Source organism: Chlorocebus sabaeus, chromosome 1 (assembly GCF_047675955.1).
Source record: "Chlorocebus sabaeus isolate Y175 chromosome 1, mChlSab1.0.hap1, whole genome shotgun sequence".
Lineage (NCBI taxonomy): Eukaryota > Metazoa > Chordata > Mammalia > Primates > Cercopithecidae > Chlorocebus > Chlorocebus sabaeus.
In genome coordinates, this window is record NC_132904.1 from 99,693,502 (window position 1) to 99,712,974 (window position 19,473).

At 34.9% G+C, this 19,473-nt stretch overlaps 1 protein-coding gene across 3 annotated transcripts in view; it reads left to right on the forward strand.

Moving 5' to 3' along the window:
- Positions 1-19,473, forward strand: part of DYNC2H1 (dynein cytoplasmic 2 heavy chain 1) — a 370,568-nt gene that overhangs the window by 95,959 nt on the left and 255,136 nt on the right. For all 3 annotated transcript variants that reach the window (XM_073020665.1, XM_073020669.1, XM_008020676.3), the window contains 6 exons: positions 1,453-1,607; positions 5,403-5,540; positions 9,450-9,563; positions 10,159-10,319; positions 11,551-11,674; positions 12,449-12,570. In XM_073020665.1, the coding sequence (XP_072876766.1) occupies positions 1,453-1,607; positions 5,403-5,540; positions 9,450-9,563; positions 10,159-10,319; positions 11,551-11,674; positions 12,449-12,570 (814 nt within the window). The remainder of the gene's footprint in view (positions 1-1,452; positions 1,608-5,402; positions 5,541-9,449; positions 9,564-10,158; positions 10,320-11,550; positions 11,675-12,448; positions 12,571-19,473) is intronic.

Sequence of the window (19,473 nt, forward strand, 5' to 3'; positions counted from 1 at the left end):
AAACTTTAGACTAGCAGATATCATAGGAAATAAACATTGTCCAGACAGGCAGTTTGAGAACGTCATTCTGGTTAGAGTGAGTAGCATGGGAAAGGTTTGGAGAAGTGAGACAGGCATTTTATGAAACTATAAACAGCCTAAAGGGCTGAAACATAAGATGTATAAATAAGTACTAGATGAAGAGTGAGGAAAAGGTTGGCATGGTCAGGTAATGAAGAGCGTTCTGCATTATGCTAAGGAGTTTGGATTCTAACTTGCAGGTGATAGGTCATAATTGAGAGATTTAAAAGGAGATTTAATCAGAGTTTTGTTTTAGAAACAGAAATGTCTTTTTTTTTTTTTTGAGACGGAGTCTTCCTCTTTACCCCAGGCTGGAGTGCAGTGGCACAATCTCCGCTCACCGCAAGCTCCGCCTCCCGGGTTCACACCATTCTCCCTCCTCAGCCTCCCGAGTAGCTGGGACCTCAGCCACCCGCCACCACGCTCGGCTAATTGTTTAATGTATTTTTAGTAGAGACGGGGCTTCACCGTGTTAGCCAGGATGGTCTCGATCTTCTGACCTCGTGATCCGCCCGCCTCTTCCTCCCAAAGTGCTGGGATTACGGGCGTGAGCCACCATGCCCAGCCGGAAATATCTTTATATATCCCTTTCTTCAGTTATTAGAAAATAGATTTGTAATAGGAGAAACCAAAATCAATTACATCATTTTAGAAGTTTGTTGTAGTAATCTAAGAGAGACAAGATGAAGGCCTAAACCAAAGAAGAGGTAATAAGAATGGAGGAAGGAATGGACTTGGTGGATATTAGGAGGTAATCTCAATGAGACTTGATGATTACGTAATGGTTGTGGCACACAAGAAGAGTCAAGGATGTTTCTTGGGGTTCTGTCTTGGAATATTCATTACAAATTGATTTCATTCACGGGGGCTGGGAATACAGATGCAAATTGTGTCAGTGAGAGGAATATAATGTGTTTGATCATGGATATATTGAATCTAATGTGAACTTACTCTTAACTTTTTGGCATTTGAAGTCTTGTTTCTCCCTGTATCAAATGGGAGTGGATAGGTGTTTTGTATATTGCTTTTCTGTTCAGCAGATTGTATTTAGCTCACTTTTGGATTACTGTACATGTGTTATATAGTCCCAATTAATTTATATATTATGACAACATGTAGATTTATTTTTCTTGCAACAATAAAGATGTTCAGGGGAAATATATAACAGTAGATGAATAGATGCTACTAAAACTAGAGAATTCAAAATTCCTAAGAAGATGGGAGCTGTGAATAGTTGTCTTTTGTGCATCTTTAAGCAAAGATGCTATCTCATATTCATAATTATATAGCATGGAAGTGTCTTGTATGAAATAACTATCATTAGGATATTTTCTCTTATTTTTAATGAGTCATGCATATAATAAGTTATTATTATTTTCTATTTTTTTCTAGTTGATCCTGATTTTCTAAAATCATTTTTGTTAATCCATGAATCTTGTAAAGCATATGGTGCTACACCAAGCCGATATATGACCTTTTTACATGTGTATTCTGCCATTAGTAGCAGCAAGAAAAAGGAATTATTAAAAAGACAAAGTCATTTGCAGGTATAGTATTGGTAATCTTGAATTATGTTATCTATATATAGGAAACAAGAGTTTTGTAAATCGCAATGTTATGTTGCGGGTGGCATATATCTGGTATTAATAAATGTACTGTATTAAAAGCCTTGGAAAACAGTCTCACTTTCGTACCTATATTGCCCTCTAGGTTTTAGTAATGATTTGTATTTTTTTTAATTCAATGGTTATTTCTTGTCTTCACTGGTTGGCATTTATGGGTTTTTGATAGCTTATGGTACTCTCTTTAAGAGTCTCTTTCACATGAAAACATTTTTAGAAATTAAGAAAACTGTTACTCGGCATAAGAATGATACAATGGACTTTGGGGACTTGGGGGAAAGAATGGGGTGGGGAGGGATAAAAGGCAACAAATATGGTGCAGTGTATACTGCTCTGGTGATGGGTGCATCAGTATATCACAATTCACCACTAAAGAACTTATGTAACCAAATACTACCTGTACCCCAATAACTTACGACAAAGTAAAATAAAATAATAATAAAAAAGAAAACCCTGTTATTAATTAAAACATAATATCCAAGATTATACTTTATAATAACCTTTAAAATTAAAATTATATTTTATAAAGTAATGTTTTCATCCATGTCACTTAGTACATTCTGAACAGTTTTCTTTCCGTATTTATCTAATTATAGAGCTTTAACTTAAATGTGACATTAGAATGTCAGCCTCTGAAGTTGTTAGAGAACATTTCCTCTCTGAAGTTCTAGTTTCCCTTTGTTAGGATAATAAAGTAGGCTCCATCTTAATTGACATAATTATCTTTATCATTTCTAATGATTGGCTTTCATTTATATTAAGGTACTAACTATACAGGCTTTTGGGAGGATTGATTTCCTGATTTAGTTCTCTATGGTACTTCGGATAAATTACTTTAACTTACTGTTTTGCAGCTTAATTGGATCAATGGTAGTTGTATGTGAGTATATTAGATAAAATTCATATGGAAATAACCTAGCTTATTACCTGTACTTTATGTTGGGTGCTCAATAAATATTAGTTAGATTCCTTTTTTGCCATTACTCTTTCCCCAAATCTTCTGATTTGTTAGGTGACAAAAACACGATAGAAGATAAAGAATTTTTTTTTCATATACATTCCTGGGTTCATTATTCTGTTGTTTGAACAGTAGGATGGGGTACCATCAATGGCCAGGCCAGGGTCAAATGCCCACCCAAAATGCAGGTAAGGCAAGTGAATGACAGCCCACCATAACCATCTGTGAGGCAGTCTCTTACAAGAAAAGTGAATATTAGATAGACAAAATCAGGTCATGTCTAGTATAAAAAAGAGTGACTCGAGTCCTTTTTCCCAGTCAGTGAGACTGAAATTAGAAAAGGTTTAGTGAGTTATTCCTTTCTTCCTATTTTCTCTCCCATCTAATGTAATGGTAAAAAGTATTTTTTATTAAGTTCAGTGTTTAAACTATCAAATATGTATTTATCTGTTTAGCTTTTCTGTGATGCTTTTTTTCAAGTCTTACGGATTTATTTTTTAAAATTTTATAGATATTGATAATTTTATTGATATTTATGGGGTACATGTGATATTTTGATTCATGCAAGAATGTGTAATGATCAAAAGGTGATTAGTGATGTTGAACAATTTTTCATATACCTGTTGGCCATTTATGTGTCTTTTTTAAAAAAAATCTATTCAGATCCTTTGCCTACTTTTTAATGGAATTCTTTGTTGTTGTTGTTCAGTTGTTTGAATTTCTTGTATATTCTACATGTTAAGCCTCTTGTCAAATGAACAGTTTGCAAATATTTTCTCCCATTTAACAGGTTTTTTCTTCATTCTGTTAAATGTTTCCTTTGCTGTGAAGAAACTTTTTACTTTAATATAGTCTCATTTTTCTATTTTCAATTTTGTTGCCTACGCTTTTGAGATCTTAACCATAAAATCTTTGCCTAAACCAATGTCCTGGAGCATTTCCTCAATGTTTTATTCTACAAGTTTATAGTTCCAGGTCTTTTGTTTAAGTCTTTAATCCATTTTGAATTGATTTTTGTGTATGATGACAGAGGGAGGTCTAGTTTCATTCTTTTGCATATGGATATCCAATTTTCCCACCACCATTTAATGAATAGGGTGTCCTTTTGCTAATATATTTTCTCATTCCTTTGTTGAAAATCAGTGGACTATAAATACATGAATTTATTTCTGGGTTCTTTATTCTGTTCCATTGGTCTGTGTGTCTGTTTTATATCAATACCATGCTGTTTTGGTTACTGTAGCTTTGTAGTATATTTTGGAGTCAGGTAGTGCGATGCCTCTAGCTTTGTTCTTTTTGCTCAGGATTGCTTTGGCTATTCAGGCTCTTTTATGGTTCCAAACAAATTTTTGGATTTTTTTTTTTTAAATTTCTGTGAAGAATGTAATTAGTATTTTCATAAGTATTACATTGAATCAGTAGATCGCTTTGAGTAGTATGGCCATTTTAACAATACTAATACTTCTTCTTTTTTTTTTTTTTTTTTTTGAGTTGGAGTCTTGCTCTGTTGCCCAGGCTGGAGTGTAATAGTGCAATCTCAGCTCACTGCAGCCTCCAACTCCTGGGTTGAAGCGATTCTTGTGCCTCAGCCTCCTGAGTAGTGGGGATACAGGCAGCTGCCACCCTGTCCGGCTAATTTTTTATTTTCAGTAGAAATGGGGTTTCATTATGTTGGCCAGGCTGGTCTGCAACTCCTGACCTCAAGTGATCCACCCACCTCAGCTTCCCAAAGTGTTGGGATTACAGGCATGAGCCATTGCACCCAGCCACAACAATGTTAATACTTCTGATCCATGAGCATGAGATATCTTTCCCTTTTTTTTTTTTTTTTTTTTTGGTATCTTCAATTTCTTTCATCCGTGTGCTATATAGTTTGCCTTGTAGAGGTCTTTCATCTCCTTGGTTAACTTTATTCCTAGGTATTATTTTATTTTATTTTTTTTTTGTAGCTGCTGTAAATAGGATTGCCTTCTAAATTTCTTTTTCAGTGAGTTCGTTATTGAAGTCTAGAAACATTACTGATTTTTCTGTGTTGATTTTGTATCCTGCAGCTTTACTGAATTTGCTTATTACTTCTAAGAGTTTTTTGGTGGAATCTTTAGGGTTTTCTAGATGTGAAATCATGCTAATCTATAAAGAGGGACAATTTGACTTCCTCTTTTTCAGTTTGGATGTCTTTTATTTCTTTGTCTTGCCTGATTGCTGTGGCTTGGACTTCTGGTACTCTATTGAATAGGAGTGGTGAAAGTGGGCATCCTAGTCTTGTTCAGTTCTTAGAAGAGGCTTCCAGCTTTTCCCCATTCAGTGTGATGTGAGCAGAGGGTTTGTCATTTTTGACCTTTATTATGTTGAGGTATGTTCTTCCAATGCCTAATTTTTTGAGAGTTCTTGCCTTGAAGGTATGTTGAATTTTATCAAATGTGTTTTCTGTGACTATTTTGATGATTATCTGGTTTTTGTCCTTTTTGTGCTGATGTGATATATTATGTTAGCTGATTTGCAATTGTTGAACCATTCTCTGTGATGCTTTAAAATTTGTTTTTCTTTAAAACCTCTGTGGGATCGTTTACTACATCTTAATGAGTATCATATGAAATAAATTGTTATAATTAGCAATAAGAAAAAATCTAAGTCTACTTGCTACTGTTTTGTATATACACACTTAACATGTTTGCTTGATTCTTTTCTATAGGGCTTTATTTACTGTGTGTGTGTAAAATTCTTTTTTAAAAATATTACCAATCAATATTTTATTGATGTAGGCTGGTGTATCTAAACTAAATGAAGCTAAAGCTCTTGTGGATGAACTGAACAGAAAAGCTGGAGAACAAAGTGTATTACTTAAAACTAAGCAAGATGAAGCAGATGCTGCCCTTCAAATGATCACAGTGTCAATGCAGGTAATGTTTGGAGTGATCACAAAAGTGAAAACAATAGGGAGAGCATTTATGACTGACTGTCAGTGAAAAATAACATTTTCACTTAGGTGGATTTAAAAAAACATTGCTTTTTCATACTGAGTCAGACTGATGTTATGTACTTAAGCTTTTGTGGAAGGGCATGGTATTTTCCCACATTGTTTAGAATGATTACTCAGTGCATTCAGTTGACCATATGCAACTTATGTAGACTCTTTTTATATTTTAAATTGGCATGGATCTGTCTGTAACTGATTTTATTTCTTATACTCTCCCAGTTAGGTTGGTATTTCCTTTTATTTTTCTTAGAATTCTCTCCTTCAGGCTTTGAGAGTTTTCCTTGCTTTTAATTTTCTCAAGATTTATGGAATGTTTTTCTTCTTTCAGTACTTTCATGATGTTTTGTATTTTGAGTATATATTTTTTGAACTGTTGCCTTTGTTTTGTTGAACTCTTTCAAAGGAGATTTCTCTGAGTTCCTTCCTTGCCCCAGTATTTTATGTCTGCATGCTCTTTCAGGATGCTCTTGTTCATTTTATTGCTCTTACTACCAACTACATGTAACTGTTTTCAAATTCATCTTTTTTATTCTTTATCCTAACTCCTTTTATTAGCTTCTGACTTACTCAATTACTGGCAGGGCATGGTTGCTCACGCCTGTAATCCTAGCTCTTTGGGAGGCCGAGTGGGAAGATCGCTTGAGCCCATGAGTTTGAGACCTGCCTGGGCAATATAGTGAGACCTTATATCTACAAAAAAATTAAAAATTAGCCAAATGTGGTAGCATGTGCCTGTAGTCCCAGCTACTGAGGAGGCTGAGGTAGGAGGATTGCTTGAGTTTAAGAGGCAGAGGTTTCAATGAGTTGAAATCATGCCACTGCTCTCCAGCCTGGGTAACAGAGCAAGACTCTCAAACAAACAAAAAAAAAATTCAGTTTTACCTGTTAAACATGTCTTTTTGGAAGTCTCTTGGGCATTACAATTTGAAACAGGTTCAAAACTGAACTTACGAGTTTTATTTCCTGTATTTCTTTCCTCAGGTTATGGTACTATAATATACACTAATTATTTAAGACAGAACTTAAAAATCACATTGTACTGAGACTTTTGTTACCTTATCCATTAATGTAATGAGTCATTAAATTCTGTCAATTTTACTTTCCTGACTATGCCTCAAATATGTTTCTTCATCTCCATGTTGGTGACTGTTACCTTGTCAAATAGGGACTAGTCTAATGCCTCTTTTATGAAAATTAACTTTAATATTCATCAGACTAATATATATATCTCAATTAAAAAATAAATGGCATGAACAATCTTAAAAATAACGAAGTTGTGGGACTTAGGATTTCAAGAATGACTTTTCAGTAATCATAAGGCAATGTGATATTAGTGTAGGCATAGAGATCATTGGAATGTGGTCAGTTGATTTTACACAAAAATGCCAATTAAATGGGGAAAGATAGTCTTTTTAAAAAATGTTGCTGGATATTTAGATGTCCAAGTAGAGAGAGAAAAAGCCCAGAACCTTTCCCTTTTAACTTTCACAAAAATTTATACAGTATGGATGATGGATCTAAGATTAGAACATTAAATTATAAAACTTAGAAGAAAACACAGGAGAACATCTTTATGACCTTAGGTGAGGTGAAGACTTGTTAGATGTGATATCAAAATAGAAAAAGAAAATTCATAAGCTGGATTTCATCAAAATGAAAACTTCTGCTCTTTGAAATGAAATAAATGAAATAAGTTCTGAAATGAAAAGGCAAGTCACAGACTGGGAGAAAATATTTACAAAACATGTATTTGATAAAGAACTTCTATTCAGAATTTTAAAAAAGTACTACAACTCAATAATAGTAAAACAAAACTCCAGTTTAACAATGAACGAAAGATTAGAGCAGACCATTTATGAAAGAAGATCTATAAAGGACCAGTAAACACATGAAAAGATGTTAATTTCATTATCATCGAGTAAATGTAAGCTAAAGTCCCAGTGATATGCTTCTACATATCCACTAGAATGGGTGAAATAAAAAGACTGAAAATACCTCAGTCTAGTGTGGCAAGGTGGGGTGGAGCATCTGGAACTCTTTATAATTGCTGGAGGAAATGAAAAATGCTACAGTTACTTTTCAAAAGTTTGGCACAGTCTCATAAAGTTAAACATATCTTAGTACATCAGCCAGCAGTCCCACTTTCAGATTTTTAGCTAAGAGAAATCAAAACTTGATAAATCTTAGAAATGTTCACACTTAAGTGAAAACAGCCAGACACAAAAGACTGTATACAATATGATTCCTTTGTAAGAAATTCTAGAAACAGCCAATCTGTGATAGAAATCAAATTAGTGAGTACCTGGCCTGGTAAGTAATACATCAGAAAATGTACATATAATAATTTTTATACTGCAAAACTTTAGCATAATTTTTTTCTCAAGGTATTTTGGAACAAAATTAATATAAATATTTACTTAATGAAATCAGCCATTTTTATCGTTAAAAAAACTGTCAATTATTTTGACCTTAAAAAAAGAGTTATTTGAAATATGAAAAAGCAAACACTACCTAAAGGATAACACTGTTAATTACCATGTATTTATAAAGGAAAATATTTGGCATTATGTGTGCTTTGTGTACTCTCTGGCTAGTGACATTAGTAGTACACATTGAGTATGTGCTACTTTTTTCTCTGTGCTGTTCTGAGAAGCAACATTTCTAAGACTGTAGCTAATTTCATTATCCAGCAGAGACCCAGGAGAATAACTATGCATGTCATAAGTTAATAATTTTGCTTAATTACAAATAGCAGATATTTCTGTTTGGTATTTTGTAGAAAGTACTGTCTGAAGAGATAGCTTAAATACCAAATTGTGTAACTTCTAAGACTTGCAATTCTAGGTTTATGGCATGAAGACAGTGCAAATTAAATGCACTCTATACAAACTCAGAATAGAGATACCTTCCAATTGGAACAAGAGGTTAATAAAAGAAGGAATCCATGAGCTATGCCTGGGCTGTTTAAGTGTTCAATACATTTTATTATGCTTATTTAAGAAACTATGCATTTCAAGATCTGGGCATGGCAATACATGCCTTTAATGTCAGCTACTTGGGAAGCTGAAGTGCGGGGGACCCCTTGAGTCCGGGAGCCTAATCAACGTAGTGAGACCCTGTCTCAAAAAAAAAAAAAAAAGGAAAAAAACTCACAATGACAAATACATACAAAGATGTTCAACCTCATCAATAATCAAGGAAATACAAATTAAAATCATACTTTGAAAGTTATGCATTTCTGCTGCGCGCAGTGGCTCATGCCTGTAATCCCAGCACTTTGGGAGGCCGAAGCAGGTGGATCACAAGGTCAGGAGTTCGAGATCAGCCTGGCCAACATGGTGAAACCCCATCTCTACTAAAAATACAAAAATTAGCTGGGCATGGTGGTGGGCATCTGTAATCCCAGCTACTTGGGAGGCTGAGGTAGGAAAATCGCTTGAACCCAGGAGGTGGAGGTTGCAGTGAGCTGAGACATGCCATTGCACTCCAGCCTGGACGACAAGAGCGAGACTCTGTCTCAAAATAAATAAAAATAAAAATTAAAAAAAGAAAATTATGTATTTCTATCTTGTTTAAATTTTATGTAAAAAGCATTTATTGCTTTGCTAAGTAGAAAAAATTAAAACACTGAAACCTTTCTGATAGAAAATATGGAGTAAAATATATAATTGGTTTCCCAGGCATTTTGGAAACTCTCTTGTCATAGATTCAAAACTAATATTGGGTAAACATTTAATAGAAAATGTTATTTTGAAATGTTATATTTTAGATTTCATGCTTTTAAATATCATGCATTAAAATTGATTGGAATGCCACTTAAATATTCTTACAGGATGCTAGTGAGCAAAAAACAGAACTTGAAAGACTGAAGCACAGAATAGCAGAAGAAGTTGTTAAAATTGAAGAAAGAAAAAATAAAATTGATGATGAATTAAAAGAAGTACAAGTAAGTTAAAAAACATGCTAAGATCCATTTACATTTTTGCTTACCAGCTATATGTAGGAATTTAAATATTATTTGTATCTCAAGTTGTTTTCTCATAGTATTATAAAATGTGGTTTTCAACCAAAATATTGCTTGTAAAAGAGAACAAGAAGGAAAGCCTGCCAGAAAAACTATAAATTAATGGATGATAATTAAAAAGAATCTTTGTTTTCCATGAGCCATCTGGTTTTGATTGTAGAGGGAAAAAATGTGTTAGATAAATTAAGATATACTGTTAAGCTCTTTTTCTCCAGTTGATTAAATTAGTCAGCTAGTCCTAAGATATAAAGAGCGTCTTGAAAATGACAAATTGTCTCAAAACCAGTTAGATTTTCCAAATTAGATTATTGCAGTTGTGGTGGCGAGAAGTCTTACTGTCTCAACTTGAACGTTTTTTACTCCTTGTATGATTTAAAGCATTTTGTTATTTTAAGAGAGAGAGGACATTAGTAACTATGGTCATTTTGCATAAATGACAATCAAAGATAATTTGTCAAGAGTTAGTGGTTTAAAAAATATAGAATTTGAAAATAAAAATTGCCTTTTTCTCTTTTAGCCTTTAGTCAATGAAGCTAAGCTAGCAGTTGGAAACATTAAGCCAGAGTCGCTTTCAGAAATCCGCTCACTACGCATGCCGCCTGATGTAATTAGAGACATTCTTGAAGGAGTTTTAAGGTTGATGGGTATCTTTGATACATCTTGGGTGAGCATGAAAAGGTAAATTTGTCAATTTGTGAAAAATATTATTTCAGCAATGAATGACACATTCTTTCATAGTTTTAAATATTTCTTATATTGTTTTTCAAAGTGCACTTCATCCAAATACATGGGTATTCATTTTGCCTTGAAATTTCAAGGTATTCTATGTAATCATATATCAGGATCTATATATTCCTTTCTCTAAGTGGTTGTTGAAAGTGTCAGAAGAAAAGGAATACCTTAGAATCTTTAAGAAATTTCTCAATAAATGTAATAATATATTTGGTCCATACATAGTAGAGAGGACTGTGATTTCACTGTGGTTTACTGATGAAGAAAACACAGTTACTATCCTTAAGAGTCTTGTACTATTGAGAGAGGGAAAGAGACAGAGACAGAAACAGAAAGAAGGAGACCCTTAAATAATAAAAGGGAGCTGTAAACTAGAAGAGAATAAGGTATTAACACAATATGAAACCATGCAGGCTCAGGTATCATGTTATAATAGTGGTGTTATGGTTTGTGCCGATATTAAGTTCCTTGTTAGTATTTAGGTTGATAGTAAAGAGTTCGTTTTATATCTAGAGATGGGGGAGGACATAGGTTGAGAGAGCACTTTAAGTTACCTTAAAAGGAGTCAGACAATTTTCTTGCATATCCTAGAACATATGAGTACCTAATAGTTTACAAATAAGGATTTGAGTAGAACAAGATTGTGATTCTTTCATATCATTTCTTAGTTTATTCACAGAACATTAGAAAGACTATTGTACATCTCTCTAGAGTTTTTGTTGTCTACAAAAAGTCAATAGTACGGCTGGGCACACCTGCAATCCCAGCACTTTGGGAGGCCAAGGCACTTTAGGCCAGGAGATTGAGACCAGCCTGGGCAACGTGGTAAAACCTGATCTCTAATAAAAATACAAAAAATTAGCCAGATGTGGTGGCACACACCTGTGGTCCCAGCTACTCAGGAGGCTGAGGTGGGAGGATCACTTGAACCCAGGAGGTGAAGGTTGCAGTGAGATTGTACCACGGCACTCCAGCCTGGGTGACGGAGTGAGACTCTGTCTCAAAACAAACAAAAAAAAATAAGGATAATACATTAGAAGCTTAAAGGTTTTAGTACCATATTTTTTGTTAACTAATGGATTAAAAGTATTGCATTCACCATTTTGTTAAACTGATTTTTTTTCAGAAACAGCAAATTTTGTTTAGTCTCATTTAAGGAAATATGCTTTAATTTTAGTTTCCTTGCAAAAAGAGGTGTAAGAGAAGACATAGCAACCTTTGATGCCCGAAATATTTCAAAGGAAATAAGAGAGAGTGTTGAAGAACTTCTTTATAAAAATAAAGGATCTTTTGATCCAAAGGTAATTTTTAAGTTATATCATAAATTTGCTTTTCCATACCATATAATATTCTGCTGTTTAAAATGTGATGTTTTGTCATTGCCAATTGTTTAGATCACTTAAAAGTGAAAATAAAAAATAAGCTTATAGGTATTACATTTGGGAAGCATTAACCATCGGAATCAGGTAAATTAGAATCTAGGTAGCAGGGGAGATTTATTGAGTGGTTTTTAATAGTTTTGTATATGCTGTTAATGTTCTCAACTTTTTTTTTTTAACTTTCAACTGTCCTGGTGTGCTTTTATTTTTTCTTGTGTACTTGTCAGATGACAACAGGTATCTGTGTTAGGACAGTGGTATCTAATTTCAGTGAACAATTTAGATTTCATGATTCTGGTATTTTTTTAGATCCCTTAATCAAAATGTTATGTACATCTTCTTTAACACCAATTACAATGGTTTTAAAGCTGCTCTTATCTAATAAAGATACTCGAACATTGTTGTGGCTGACACATGTATTCATTAGAAATGTGACTAATAGAAAATTATGTTGATAAAACATCTTTATTTTAAAGATTCTGTGCGGTTCAAAAATTTATTTTTAAGTGAAAATAGAGTTCTTGTATATTTCTCTTAATCAAAATAGAAGTTCACGGTATTTTTATTTTAGCTATAAGCCAAAACTTCTTTATTTGGGTCAAGTTAATAAATGTCCAAATAATGTGTGTTAGAATTAACTTTGCTTTCATCTGAAATTAAGTAAGGATGTTGAATCCCTTCTCATGGATTTTTCAGAATGCTAAGCGTGCCAGTACTGCAGCTGCACCTTTGGCTGCCTGGGTGAAAGCCAATATCCAGTATTCCCATGTCTTGGAACGAATTCAGCCTTTGGAAACTGAACAGGCAGGATTAGAATCGTAAGTGAAATATAAAATATAAACAATTCTAACCTTTATTTTCATCAGTTTGATGAGGTTTTAATATTATTTTTTATTTTTTCTCTATTTGTAAAATGGCAGTTGACAATACTAAAATATATAAAATGAGTCAATTAAATGTAAATTTAAAAACAGATCAAAACAAGAAAGCAGTTAGAAGGAGATAGCAGAACCAACTCACTTTTTCTTTACCATTATTATATTGTTGGAAGGCTAGGTAGGTAAAAGTTCCTTTAGAAGGAGCCAAAGTTTCATAAAGGAATAATTTTTTTTTTTTTTTTTGAGACTGATTTTGCTCTTGTTGCCCAGGCTGGAGTGCAATTATGATCTCGGCTCACCAAAACCTCCGCCTCCCGGGTTCAAGCGATTCTCCTGTGTCAGCCTCCTGAGTAGCTGGGATTACAGGCATGTGCTACCACGCCCGGCTAATTTTGTATTTTTAGTAGAGATGGGGTTTCTCCATGTGGGTCAGGCTGGTCTTGAACTCCCGACCTCAGGTGATTCGCCTGCCTCGGCCTCCCAAAATGCTGGGATTACAGGTGTAGACGACCACACCTGGCCAAGGAATAATGTTAAAGTACAAAAAGAAAGCTTTGGAAATTAAAAACTTTCATTTTTATTTATTTATTTATTATTTATTTATTTATTTATTTATTGAGACGGAGTCTTACTCTATTGCCAGGCTGGAGAGCAGTGGCACAATCTCAGTTCACTTCAGCCTCTGCCTCCTGGGTTCAAGTGATTCTCCTGCTTCAGCCTTCCAAGCAGCTGGGGTTACAGGCACATGCCACCACACCTGGCTAATTTTTTGCATTTTAGTAGAGAAGGGGTTTCACCATGTTGACCAAGATGGTCTCCATCTCCTGACCTCATGATCTGCCCAACTCCACCTCCCAAAGTGCTTGGATTACAGGCATGAGCCACTGTGCCTGACTGGAAATTTAAGGCTTTTATGTTTGTTTTTACCTTCTAAGTTCTAGGAAATGTTTAGCATGTATTTTCCAAAACAGTGTGTGGACAGGAAGGAGGAAGATTTAACCACTTACTATTGGAGCTTACAGTTCTAATTTGCTATCATTACTAAGTCACAAATATATTTTATCTCTTTTATTCTAAATGCAGACCAAAGGTTTATGTTCTTTTAAAAAAAAAAAATTAGTAGGTTTTTGGGGAACAGGTGGTGTCTGGTTACATGAATGAGATCTTTAGTGGTGATTTCTGAGATTTTGGTGCAGCAATCATCTGAGCAGTGTTACACTATACCCAATGTGTAGTCTTTCATCTCTTGCCACCTCCCGCCCTTTCCCCCGAGTCTCCAAAGTCCAATGCCTCATTCTCATGCCTCTGCATCCTTATAGCTTAGCTCCTACATGAATGAGAATGTGCGATGTTTGGTTTTCCATTCCTGAGATACTTTACTTAGAATATGAGTCTCCAATTCAATCCAGGTTGTTGCAAATGCCATTATTTTGTTTCTTTTTGTGGCTGAGTAGTATTCCGTGGTATATATGTGTACTACATTCTCTTTATCCACTCACTGAATGATGGGCATTGGGTGGGTTCTGTCTTTTTGCCATTGCAATTTGTGCTGCTACAAACATGCGTGTGCAAGTATCTTTTCCATATAATGCCTTCTTTTCCTCTGGGTAGATACCTAGTAGTAGAATTGCTGGATCAAACAGTAGATCTGCTTTTAGTTCTTTAAGGAATCTCCACACTGTTTTCCATAGTGGTTGTACTAGTTTACATTCCTACCAACAGTGTAAAAGTGTTCCCTTTTCATTGCATCCCCACCAACATCTATTATTTTTTGATTTTTTGATTATGACCATTCTTGCAAGAGTGAGGTGGTACTGGATTGTGGTTTTGATTTACATTTCTCTGATAATTAATGATGTTGAGCATTTTTCCATATGCTTATTGGCCATTTGTATATCTTCTTTTGAGAATTGTCTATTCATGTTCTTAGCCTACTTTTTGATGGGGTTGTTTGTTTTTTTCTTGCTGATTTGTTTAAGTTTGTTGTGGATTCTGGATATTAGTCCTTTGTTGGATGTATAGATTGTGAAAATTTTCTCCCACTCTATGGGTTGTCTTTTAACTTTGCCAATTGTTTCTTTTGCTGCGCAGAAGGATTTTAGTTTATTTAAGTCCCATCTGTTTATCTTTGTATTTGTTGCATTTGCTTTTGGGTTCTTGGTCATGAAGTCTTTGCCTGAGCCAATGTCTGTAAGGTTATTTCTGATGTTATCTTCTAGAATGGTTATGGTTTTCAGGTCTTAGATTTAAGTCTATGATCCATCTTGAGTTGATTTTTTGTATAGGGTGAGAGACGAGGATCCAGTTTCATTCTTCTACATAGGGCTTTCCAATTACCCCAGCACCATGGGTTGAATAGGGCATCCTTTCCCCACTGTATGTTTTTGTTTGCTTTGTGGAAGATCAGTTGGCTGTAAGTATTTGGGTTTATTTCTGGGTTTTCTATTCTGTTCCATTGGTCTATATGCCTATTTTTATACCAGTGCAATGCTGTTTTGGCGACTGTGGCCTTATAGTATAGTTTGAGGTTGGGTAATGTGATGCCTCCAGATTTATTTGTTTGTTTGTTTGCCTACTCTTGCTTTGGCTATGCAGGTTCTTTTTTGGTTCCATATGAATTTTAGGATTGTTTTTTCTACTTCTGTGAAGAATGATCGTGGTATTGTGATGGGAATCACATTGAGTTTGTAAATTGCTTTTGGCAGTATGGTCATTTTCACAATATTGATTCTACCTATCTGTGAGCATGGGATATGTTTCCATTTGTTTGTATCATTTGTTTGTAACCATATCAGCTTGGTTAGGTATATTCCTAAGTTGTTTTTCTTTTCTTTTTTTTTGCAGCTACTGTAAAAGGAGATGAGTTCTTGATTTGATTTTCAGCATGGTTGCAGTTGGTGTATAGCAGAGCTGCTGATTTGTGTACATGAATTTTATGTTCTGAAGCTTTGCTGAATTCATTGACGAGTTCTGGGAGCTTTTTGGATGAGTCTTTAGGGTTTTCTAGGTGTATAATGGTATCATCAGCAAACTGGCAGTTTAGCTTCCTCTTTACCAATTTGGATGCCCTTTATTTCTTTCACTTGTCTGATTGTTCTGGCTAGAACGTTTAGTGCTATGTAGAATAGAACTGATGAAAGTGGGCATCCTTGTCTCTTGTTCCAGTTCTCATGGGGAATGCATTCCACTTTTCCCCATTCAGTATAATGTTGGCTGTGGGTTTGTCATAGATGGCTTTTATTACCTTAAGGTATGTCCCTTCTGTGCCAATTTTGCTGAGGATTTTAATCATAAAGGGACATTGGATTTTGTTAAATGCTTTTTCTGTGTCTATTGAGATGATTATGTGATATGTGTTTTTAATTCTGTTTATGTGGTGTATCACATTTATTGACTTAACGTATGTTTTACCTGCATCCCTGGTATGAAACCCATTTGATCATGGTGGATTATCGTTTTGATACACTATTGGATTTGGTTCACTAGTATTTTGTTGAAGATTTTTGCATCTGTGTTCATCAGGAATATTGGTCTATAGTTTTCTTTTTTAGTTATCTCCTTTCCTGGTTCTGGTATTAGGTTGATATTGGCTTCATAGATTGATTTAGGGGGGATTCCCAACCTTCTCTTTATTTTTGAATAGTGTCAATAGGATTGGTACCAATTCTTCTTTGAATGTCTTATAGAATTAAGCTGTGAATCCATCAGTTTTAAAATTACCATTTCAATCCTGCTGCTTGTTATTGGTCTGTTCAGCAGTTCTATATCTTCCTGGTTTAATCTAGGCAGGTTGTATATTTCCAGAAATTTATCCATCTCCTTTGGGTTTTCTAGTTTATGTGCATAAAGGTGTTCATAGTAGCCTTGAATAATCTTTTTTATCTCTGTGGTGTCAGTTATAATATCTCCCATTTCTCTCTAATTAAGCTAATTTGTAACTTCTCTCTTCTTTTCTTAGTTAATCTTGCAAATGGTCTATCAATTTTATTTTTTCAAAGAACCAACTTTTTCTTTCATTTATCTTTTGTATTTTTTTTTTGTTTCAATTTCATTTAGTTCTGCTCTAATCTTTGTTATTTGTTTTTTTCTGCTGGGTTTGGGTTTGGATTGTTCTTGTTTCTTCAGTTCCATGAGGTGTGACCTTAGATTGTCTATTTATACTTTTTCATACTTTTTGATATAGGCATTTAATGCTCTGAGCTTTCTTCTTAACACCACCTTCGCTGTATTCTAGAGGTTTTGATAGGTTGTATTAATTACTATTATTATTCAGTTCAAACAATTTTTCAATTTCCATTTTGATTTCATTGTTGACCCAACAGTCATTCAGAAGCAGGTTATTTAATTTCCACATATTTGCATCGCTTTGAAGGTCCTTTTTGGAGTTGATTTTCAGTTTTATTCCACAGTGGTCTGAGAGGGTCCTTGATATAATTTAGATTTTCTTAAATGTACTGAGACTTGTTTTGTAGCCTGTCGTATGGTCTATCTTGGAGAATGTTCCATGTGCTGATGAATAGAATGTATATTCTGCTGTCATTGGCTAGAATGCTCTGTAAATATCTGTTAAGTCCATTTGTTGTAGGGTATAGTATAAGTCCGTTATTTCTTTGTTGACTTTCTGTTTTGATGACTTGTCTAGTGCTGTCAGTGGAGTATTAAATTTTCTCACTATTATTGTGTTGATGTTTATCTCATTTCTTAGGTCTAGTAGTAATTGTTTAATAAATTTGGGAGTTCCATTGTTAGGTGCATATATGTTTAGGATTGTGATATTTTCCTGTTGGACTAGTCCTTTTATCGTTACATAATGTCCCTCTTTGTCTTTTTTAATTGCTGTTGCTTTAAAGTTTGTTATGTCTGATATAAGAATAGCCACTCTTGCTTACTTTCGGTGTCCATTTGCATGGAATATCTTTTTCCACCCCTTTACCTTAAGTTTATGTGAGTCCTTATTATGTCAGGTGAGTCTCTTTTAGGCAGCAGAAACTTGATTGGTGAATTCTTATCAATTCTGCCATTGTGTATTTTTTAAGTGGAGCATTTACGCCATTTACATTCAATGTTAGTATTGAGATAGGAGGTACTGTTCTATTCAGCATGCTATTTGTTGCCTGAATACCTTTTTTCTTTTTTTCCATTGTGTTATTGTTTTTTTTGAGACTGGGTCTCATTCTGTTGCCCAGGCTGGAGTGCGGTGGCACAATCTCGCTACACTGCAACCTCTGCCTCCCGGGTTCAAGGGATTCTCTTGCCTCCTGAGTAGCTGGGAGTACAGGCGCCTGCCATCACACCCAGCTAATTTTTGTAGTTTTAGTAGAAATGGGGTTATGCCATGTTGGCCATGTTGGTCTCAAATTCTCAATCTCAAGTAATCCACCTGCCTCGGCCTCCAAAAGTGCTGGGATTACAGGCATGAGCCACCATGCCTGGCCATTGTGTTATTGTTATATAGGTCCTATGAAATTTATGCTTTAAGGAGGTTCTATTTTAGTGTATTTTGAGGATTTGTTTCATGATTTAGAGCTCCTTTTAGCAGTTCTTGTAGTCTGGCTTGGTAGTGGTGAATTCTCTCAGCATTTGTTTGTCTGGAAAAGACTATGTCTTTCCTTCATTTATGAAGCTTAGTTTCTCTGGATACAAAATTCTTGGCTGGTAATTTTTTGTTTAAGAAGGCTAAAAATAGGACCCTAGTCCCTTCTAGCTTATAGGGTTTCTGTTAAGAAATCTGCTGTTACTGTGATAGTTTTTCCTTTATAGGTTACCTGATGCTTTTGCCTCACAGCTGTAAGATCTTTCCTTTGTCTTGACTTCAGATAACCTGATGACTGTATGCCTATGTGATGGTCTTTTTACAATGAATTTCTTAGGCGTTCTTCAAACTTCTTTTATTTGGATGTCTAGATCTCTAGCAAGGCCGGGAAAGTTTCCCCAATTATTCCTCAAATATGTTTTTAGATTTCTGTTTTAGATTTCTCTTCTTTCTTGGGAACACCCATTATTCTTAGGTTTGGACACTCAACATAGTTACAAAATTCTTGGAAGCTTTGTTCATTTTTTAAAATTATTTTTTTCTTTTGTCTTTGATGATTGAATTAATTAAAAAGCCTTGTCTTCAAGCTCTGAAGCTCTTTCTTCTGCTTGAGTCTATTGCTGAGACTTTTCAGTGCATTTTGGATTTCTCTAAGTGTATCCTTGATTTCCAGAAGTTGTGATTGTTTTTTGTTTATGCTATCTATTTCACTGAAGAATTTTCCTTTCATAACCTGTATCATGTTTTTGATTTCTTTAAGTTGGGCTTCACCTTTCTCTGGTGCCTCTTTGATTAGCTTAATAATCAACCTTCTGAATTCTTTTTCTGGCAATTCAGAGATTTCTTCTTGGTTTGGATCCATCACTGATGAGCTGGTATAATATTCTGGGGGTGTTAAAGAACCTTGTTTTGTCATATTACCAGAATTGTTTTTCTGGTTCCATCTCATTTGACTAGACTATATCAGAGGGAAGATCTGGGATTCAAGGGCAGCTGGTCACATTCTTTTGTCTCACGGAGCGCTCCCTTGCTGTGGTGGTCTTTCTCTTCCCCTAGGAACGGGTATTTCTGAGATCTGAACTGTAGTGATTGTTTTTGCTCTTCTGGGTCTAGCTACGCAGCAGAGCTACCAGGCTCTGGGCTGGTATTGGGGAGTGTCTGCACAGAGTCCTGTGATGTGATCTGTCTTCAGATCTCTTAGCCGTGGATACCAGCACCTGCTCCACTGGAGGTAGCAGGGGAATGAGGTGAACTCTGTGATGGTCCTTGGTTTTGTTTTTGTTTAGTGGACTGGTTTTGTGTTGATGGGC